Raw genomic sequence first — 8,838 nt, forward strand, 5'->3', positions numbered from 1 at the left:
ACATATTAAGCCTGGGCTAGGGAAACTAAGTCATGAGAGTTCAATGGGAAGGCTTCCCTGGGATTGGAGCTCGATTAAGCTTTTTGGAGTGTTTGAACCCAGGTCATAAACATGCTAGGTAAACATCTATCACTGAGCTATATAGCTCCAGCGTGCCAACTTTCTTTTAGTTCTGCTTTTTTTACTTTGAGATAGGGTCTCCAGAAGCTTGTCAGGCTGAAAACCTGGCAGGGCAAACAAGCCTTGAACTTGTGATCCTCTGCCTCAGTCTCCAGAGCAGCCGAATGCCTGGGTTTGTCCCATCAGTCTGGTTTGCACTGAGAGGGGTGTCTTATAGCCCCTTCTCTGGGAGCTCAGCCAGACACAGCGTACGGAGCATCCACTCCAGCTTCCTCACACACAGTTTCCCCCAGCTGCCTGGGAGGGCTCTCCCCACAGTGTCCACTCTCAGTTTATGCGTAAGAACCTTCCTCGCTGGTCCTTGACTGGCCTCTTAGGCTATGCCGTGCACCTCCAAGCCATGGCTTTCTTGAGGGAAAGAGAATTTCTGTTCCTTCAAGATTTAGCTCAAAGTTTATTGCCTCTATGAGATAAGAATAGAACCGACAGATGTTAGAACTCTCAGGAAACAAGAAAAGCAGCGGCCAGCATGTGGGTGGGAATGGGTCTGTTTTGTCTGGAAGCAGTGAGAAAAGAACCCAGAGGGAACTTATCAGACATACCCAGATGAACATGGATCCTTCCAAATCTCAGATGTCAGATTCTAAGAGGACAACCTTCTGAACATACAAGAGTCCCCATTATCCAAGGTTTCTTTCTGCTTTCAATGACCATAGTCAACTGCAGTTCAAAACTATAGTTTGAGACAGCAAGATATTTTTAAAAATTATTTATTTTCATTTTATGTGCACTGGTGTTTTGCCTGCATGCATGTCAGTGTGAGGGTGTCAGATCCTGGAGTTACAGACAGTTGTGAGCTGTACTGTGGATGCTGGAATTGATGCTGGGATTTGAGCCCAGCCTCTGGAAGAACAGTCAGTGCCCCCAACCACTGAGCCATCTCTCCAGCCTAGTAAGATATTTTTAAAAAGAGAAAAAGATTGCATTTTATAGGACTTACTACAGTGTACTATTATTTATGATTGCTTTATTAGTAGGATCACTGTAAAACTCATACTGAATTCTAATGTATACATTATGTATAGGGGCAAGTGTAAACACTGGACATCTCAGTGAAATCTCGCACAGATGGAATGGGATTACTATACAGCAATTTTCAATTTGCTAAAGCAATTCCACATGCTTATCTTCACCCACTAGTCAATAACCATGTGAGGCAGGCATTATTATCACCCCCACTTTAGGTATAAGGAAATGAAGTTTGGATTTAGATAACAGCCTATACAGGTACCATGGGGCAGACCAGTACTAAAACCTCTAATTTTCAGATACCAATCTTACTGTTTGAAATGAATTCATCTCTCCAAGCCAAAATATCATTTATTTCCCAGGACACTAAAAGGGCTTGAAGGTACCATTGCAGATCCAGTAGGGTTACTCTGGGAAACCAGCAAATGAATGGAAAGGTACCACCAATCTACTGGCATCCAATGCTTTCCCCAGTGACGATGGGTGGGAAGGGAAAGAGAAGGCAAAGGGGGAGATTATATTTTTAAATCAATGGAAAGAAATGGGGGGTGCAGATCAGATGAAGCAAGGGAAAGCTGCTGAACACACAGTAAGACAGATATCATCTGGGTGCAGTGCTATACACTAAGGATTGCTCTAGCCTGTGCCACATAGTAGGCAGCTGGCTGAGAGAAAAAGAAAAAGAAAAAGCAAGGAAGGAGCCCAGGTGGAAGGCTCACAAGATGACTTGATTTAAGCAATCTCTAAAAGGTCTTTTTTTTTTTAAATATTTATTTATTTATTTTATGTGTATGAGTACACTGTAGCTGTACAGATGGCCGTGAGCCACCATGTGGTTGCTGGGATCCGAACTCAGGACCTTTAGGAAGAGCAGTCAGTCCTCTTACCCACTGAGCCATCTCTCCAGCCCCTAAAAGGTCTTTTATGATGCCCTTGGGTCTTTGATAGGAAACTACCAGAGAGCTTTGCCAGAGGAAGTGACATCATCCACAGCTCAGCATCATCAGGAAACTTGATAGAAATACAGAGTCTCAGCCCTGACCTCTAACATGCAGAAGACTCAACTCACCAACATAGCCGGGGGTATTGCTGTCCTCCTTAATATTTGAGGATTAACGGGCTAAAACTAAGGGTATTCTGATTGATTTGTGACCATGAGAATGGTCATAAAGTGAGAATTAATGCTTGCTGTCAAGCTCTAGAGAAATCTCTAGAAATTCTTTCCTCTTTAGTATTTTCTTATTAAAAGGATGATGGTTAAGAGTTCCCTGGCGGCTGGAGAGATGGCTCAGCGGTTAAGAGCACTGACTGCTCTTCTAGAGATCCTGAGTTCAAATCCCAGCAACCATGTGGTAGCTCACGGCCATCTGTAATGAAATCTGATGCCCTCTTCTGGTGTGTCTGAAGACAGCTACAGTGTACTCACATAAAATAAATAAATAGATCTTAAAAGAGTTCCCTGGCTTTTGAGTCTGAAAGACCTGGAATTGAGTTTTATTTCTACCATTAATTAGTTGGCTATGATGATTGAGTTTCTATCTTTCTTTTTATGTTTTTTGTTTTTGTTTGTTTGTTTGTTTTTTTGAGACAGGTTTTCTTTGTGTAGCCCTGGCTGTCCTGAAACTCACTCTGTAGACTAGGCTGGCCTCGAACTCAGAAGTCTGCCTGCCTCTGCCTCCCAAGTGCTGGGATTAAAGGCATTCGCCACCACTGCCCAGCTATGATATACTTCTTATACTTTCTTATACTCTATAATACAAGGTCAATGATATCTAGACCTCTGCAGGTTGGGGTGAGGAGTAAATAGAAATATCTGCCCTCCACAGGAGACATATGACTGCTTCATGAAGGGCATGCTCATCCTATGCTGTGTCACACACTTTAGCTACGCATGTGTGCACTCTTTCAGGAGTCCCCTTGCATGGTAAGTTCTTTAGAACTTTCTGTAGGGAGGCCCCATACTCTCTTCTCCATGTAGAATACTTGGAGTGCTTGTGGCTCTCATGCACACTCAGTGGAACTCCACATAACGGTGAACTGTGGAGACTGATGTTCAATACAGGGGCTGAAATGTAGGCTTACCCTGAATGGCTGGACCCCAAGCAAACAGATAGTACCAACTCAAGTGCAGGTCCACAATCGTTTCATCCCTGGGAACATTCACAGGACGCTTAAACCTGCAGGTGACACGGTTGTTCTCGAAAACTCCTTCTTCATCTCGGGCAGGATTTCTCTGCACCTCCTTTGCCCACTGGCCCACGTTATAGAAGTGCTGTATACGGACTCTGCCATTGTCATCATGGACGCAGGCCATGACGTCATCACCACCCTAGCAAAGAAAAAGGTTGAGGAGAAGAGAGGCAAAGGTTTGTCTTCTGCAAACTTTTCACTCAGAAACACATACCCCATAACCTCTGTAATTAGAAATATCTTGCTACCAATCAGAGTGACCCAAGTTCCATTCCTTGGATCCACCTGGTAGAAGGAGAGAACCAACTCCTGCAAAGTTGTCCAGTGGCCTCCACAAGTGCAGGACGGTATGCATACCTCCCACATAAACAACTAAACACACGGCATTTTAAAAATACTTTTTAAAAAAGTCTAAAACAGGGCTGGTGAGATGGCTCAGTGGGTAAGAGCACTGACTGACTGCTCTTCCGAAGGTCCTGAGTTCAGATCCCAGCAACCACATGGTGGCTCACAGCCATCCGTAATGAGATCTAACACCCTCTTCTGGTGCTGCTGAAGACAGCTATTACACTGGAGCGAGTGGGGCAGAGCGGGGGGGGGGGGGGGGGGGGGGGGCGGGGGCAGTATGCCGGGCCGACCTGAGTTCAATTCCCAGCATCCGCATGATGGCTCACGGCCATCTGTACAGCTACAGTGTACTCATACACATAAAATAAATAAATAAATCTTTTTTAAAAAAAAAGTCTAAAACACCTGAGCAAAGCCATCATCACAATGATTGATATTTTAGGGAATTCCCACTGGGACATTTGGGGGATGTGTTACCACCCATGGATTCCCGCACAAAACCACATGAAGTAGCCTGAGAAGCACAGCCAGGCAAATCCCCCTTGAAGCTCATTCTAACAAAACAAAATAAAAAACTTCAGCTGAGGCCAGGCAGTGATGGCACACACCTTTAATTCCAGCACTCAGGAGGCAGAGGCAGGCAGATCTCTGCCTTTGAGGCCAACCTGGTCTTCAGAATGAGTTCCAGGACAGCCAAGGCTACACAGAGAAAGCCTCTCTCATGAAAAACTTTCCAAAGCAGTTAACTAATCCATTCATCAATTTAAAAGGCCCAGAAGCTATGACCACTAAATGCAATGGGGCTCCTTAGGCAGAATTGTGTTGATCATTTGGAAATAATATAGTTGACAGTACTATCCTATGGATCTCAAACTCTCTGAATTTGATAGGGAAACCATAGAATGAAGGACAAAGTCTTTGATTTTAGGAGACCCCCTCTTAAATATTTAATGTGTAAAGGATCATGACATCTGTGATATAGCATTGAAGTTTTCAGGTAATGTTAGTCACACATAGTGCAGCAGAGGCACCATCAGCAGAGAGCAACACGTGGACAGCAAACTGTCCTTTGAGTCGCCTAGTTCTGGAATAGGAAACTGTGTGGTGACTTCACGGTAGAGATTGTGATTAACACCACTGAAATTATACACTGGAAATGGTCAGAAATGAGACATTTTAGGTGAACACTACTGTAATAAAACAGCTATCAGAGGATGCATCTGGCACAAGATAGAGAGATAGAGAGATGGGGCGAGGGAGGAAAGTCTAGGGAACTATCTATGTGGCCTATCTGGAGGTTTGATTTTTCTTTCATAACAATTTAAAAAACATTAAAGATTAGTCGATTGCACCATTGCATGGAGGATAAAGATGATGGGGGAGGCAGTTCCTGGAGCCTGTGAGGCATGTCACTTAGATAGGAACCCAAAGATGCTATTAAAAAAGAAATTAATTTGAAAACTGTGCCATAAAACTTCAAGGTTATTAAAAAGAGAACGCACATCACTCTTGCTAGACAAAGTCAAGTTTTTGTTTTTTAATTTAATGCATGCTTCAGTGGAGAGAGGAGAGAGGAAATGAGGGGCCTCTACTTTTATAGATATTACAGTGCCGCTATAAAGGCTCCCCAGTTGGCCTGTTATCTGAGCCATCCAATCAACCCTCCTTTCCTTCTCTCCTTGCTTCTATCCCTCCCTTTCTTATATTCAGACAGGATCTCTCTGTGTAGTCTTGGCTAGTCTTAAAGTCATGTTCTTCTTACTTTCCTTCTTTCTCCTTTGTTGGGACATTCCTTTATTGGGGTGATTCACTGGATGGGGTCTGGGTTCTGCCTATAACACCTGTTGCCACAGCCCCCCAGGCTCTGGCCACCAGAAGAATGGCAGGCTGATCTTAAAAGCAGCTTCATCTTGGGGCCCCACACCTCCCCCACACTATACACACACACCACTACCACCACCACTAACAACAACAACAACAACAACAGAACCAAAGCAGAGTAAGAGAAAGCACAGGGCCTCCTGGGCAGTCGCGCCATAGCCCAAGGTGCTAACAGTTAGGAGACTTCAGGCTTTGCTTCCCAGAAGTCCATAGAAAAATAGTCCTCCACCCTGTGCAAAGTGGGCAGCTCATATGTCAGGGTGCTGGTTCCACTGGCTTAGTTTCAGAGGGTTAATCTATTACTGTCGTGTGTGTATGTGTGTGTGTGTGTGTGTGTGTGTGTGTGTGTGTGTGTGTGTGTGATGTCATGTACATGCAGATAACCATGAAGGGCCAGGAAGGGCATCAGATCCCCTGGTGCTCTAGTTAAAGGAGATGATCAGCCACCCAACATGGGTGCTGGGAACCAAATTCACGTCCTCTGGAAGAGTAGCAAGCACTCTGAATCATTGGGCAATCACTCCATCCCCAAGTGATGCTTTTGAAACACCCCAGAACTAAACTCTCCTTACTATGGCCACTGTGGTGCCTTGGTCTGCACCTCCCAAAGGCCTTGTGGTAAAGGCTGCTCCCTGTCTATGGCACTTTTGGGAATAGTGAGAAATGTAAGGGATGGAACCCAATAGAAGTAAGTTAGATACTTGGTGCTGTGCCCCTGGAAGCAGATCCTGGGACTCAGTTTCCTCCTCTCTCCCACATTCTCTTTCACTGAGCTATATCCTCTGCCCTTGAAGCCTTCTTTAAAATGAGTTAATAGTGATAGGAAGCTGATTAACCCAGTGGGTAAATGTAAGTTTTACCTAAGTTCTGGCAACTTAATGAAACTTAAGAGGATAGCCAGGATAGCCAGTTCATCAGATCACAACCTGGTACTTGACATTGGCATCTACAAAAGAGCAGTCTTGAGCTAAATGCTCACTTTGGGACACCTGACACTCTCTCCCCATAGACTGTATCAGAATAGACTGAGGTGGAAAACACCCAGCTGATGTCCACTGGAGAATTGCCTGATGCGTGGGTGTATGTGCATGTGTGTGCATGTGTAGTGAGGTAGAGGAGAGAGAAACAGCAGATATTTGGCCACATACGCTATGAAGAGAACAGTCCTGGGTAGCTGCCCCTCCCAGACTAACTGATGCACACACAGGAAATCAAACCCAATCCACGGACTACAGCAAGCTCAGATGAGCCCACTGAAAACCAACTAAACCCCAGCTAATGCACACACATGGTAGCAAGAGATACACGACTGGCACAAGACTTGTACTTTGCAGCATAATGTGGATAGAGCTGAACACTACATGTAGCACACGATGGATGTCTTGTATTCTAACAACCAATCTTTTTACTAAAGCTTGCTTGAATTAAAAAAAAAAAAAAAGATGTACTTGTTTATGTGTGTGTTCATGCATGAGTTGATAGGCACTGCGCACATCATGGGCATGAGCCCACAGAGGTCAGAAGGTATCAGAACCCTTAGAACTGGAGTTGCAGGTACTTGGGAGCCATTTGATGTGGATGCAGGAAACCAAACCCTGGTCCTACCTGCTGAGCCATCTCTCCAGCCTCTGATTTTGTTGTTGTTGTTGTTGTTTTGTTGTTATTATTGTTGTTTTTTTCAGAGCTCCGCCTATCTCTGCCTCCCAAGTGCTGGGATTAAAGGCATGAGACGCCACCACATTGGGCCTCTGAATGTTTTAAACTTGCAATTAGAGAGCTGTGACTAATGCAATGTGTCTACTTCTTCGATTAACTCATTTGCCTCTAAAATCTAAAGAAAAACAATGAAGCAGAGAGAGAAAGCAGCTTCTGTCAAGATTTACGCCTTACCATCTTTTTGTCCGAAGAGAATCCAACCGCGACCCAACCATCTGTGTCTGCACTCAGCTCAAACTCCACATCGGCGCCTATCATCCGGTAGCTAAGGAAGTAGTCACACGTTTCTGCGTTACAGCCTGGCTTTCCATATCTGGAGGATTGCCAAAAGAGACATTGTTAGTTTCACATGATTCAAACACAGAAAGAGAGCATACCGAGTACAACCCAAGAGCGCCAAACCATGCTATTAACTACATTCGTCCGTAGCTTCCTGGGATCTTGGAAACACAGGTTCTTCAGCAGGGACCATGGATAGGACCTGCTCCACTTTATAAGCAAACTGAAGTCCAGAGAAGGAAGGGAGATCAACTAAGGTGTACAGTGAAGTCAGAACCTGCAACAGGCTTTGCACTGCATCTGTCCAAGCTGAAAACTTGTCAAGTTTTTTCTTAATTAAAATGTAAAGTGACTATTTTTCCTTATAACTTTTCATAGTTAAAATATCACAGATTTAGAAGTAAAAACAGAAATCCTGAAATTCACAGCATCTGTGTGATGATAAATGGTGTGATTTTCCTGGAAGGATTTCTCTGCAGTGGTGCGTGTGGTGCATGTGGTGCCTCTGACTGTACCGTAGGGGCTTTTGAGTTGAGCACATCCTTATTACCAACAAGGAGTGATGGCCCAACTGCTGCCATTTAATCTCTTGGTCTTCTGCAAAAGCCACACTTGTACAATTCATATGTGACAACATCATCTAGTATCTGCTGAACACAAGTACAGGATTTCCTTATAAAATCTACTTGCCATTAACATAGTCACAGTCAGACTAGTTAAACACAGCAGTGTAAGGTCATTCTCTAGATGGTAAGATTATGTATACACACATCTTTTTGAAGGACACCACTAAGGAGAAAAGAGAAATTTCAAATTTCTTACAGAGGAGCAAGTGAGATGGCTCCATAGATAAGAACACCTGTCACCAAGCGTGGTGCCCTGAGTTTGCTCCCTGAAACTTACATGGTAGAAAAAGAGAAGACTCCAGCAAGTTGTCTTCTGACCTCCACTTGAGTGCTATGACATAAGTACACACACTTACATGTGCATATGTACATATGTGCATATGGGTATACATATAGGCATGTACACAAAATAAATAAATAAATATAACAAAAATCCTTACAAATGACTTATGGATCCTGTACCAGTGGGGACCAGCAGTTAGAAACACCTAGTTAAGGAGCATTGTATTCCACCATTGTCACAATGGTACACAATGTTGTAGTGGGGTGTATCTCACTGGTAAAGCATGTGTTTGTAATGTACATGACCCTAAGCACAAAAGAAAGAACAGGAAAGAAAAGAGAGGGAGAGGGAGAGGGAAAGGGAAGG

At 44.0% G+C, this 8,838-nt stretch overlaps 1 protein-coding gene across 1 annotated transcript in view; it reads right to left on the reverse strand.

The window, feature by feature from the left end:
• The window catches only part of Frrs1l (ferric chelate reductase 1 like), a 34,314-nt gene that overhangs the window by 9,357 nt on the left and 16,119 nt on the right, over positions 1 to 8,838 (reverse strand). The window contains exons 3-4 of the mRNA XM_031377454.1: positions 7,459 to 7,597; positions 3,232 to 3,478 (exon numbers count right to left, since the gene is read on the reverse strand). Of these exons, the coding sequence (XP_031233314.1) occupies positions 3,232 to 3,478; positions 7,459 to 7,597 (386 nt within the window). The remainder of the gene's footprint in view (positions 1 to 3,231; positions 3,479 to 7,458; positions 7,598 to 8,838) is intronic.

This window comes from Mastomys coucha, unplaced genomic scaffold (genome assembly GCF_008632895.1).
Source record: "Mastomys coucha isolate ucsf_1 unplaced genomic scaffold, UCSF_Mcou_1 pScaffold18, whole genome shotgun sequence".
In the NCBI taxonomy this organism is placed as follows: domain Eukaryota; kingdom Metazoa; phylum Chordata; class Mammalia; order Rodentia; family Muridae; genus Mastomys; species Mastomys coucha.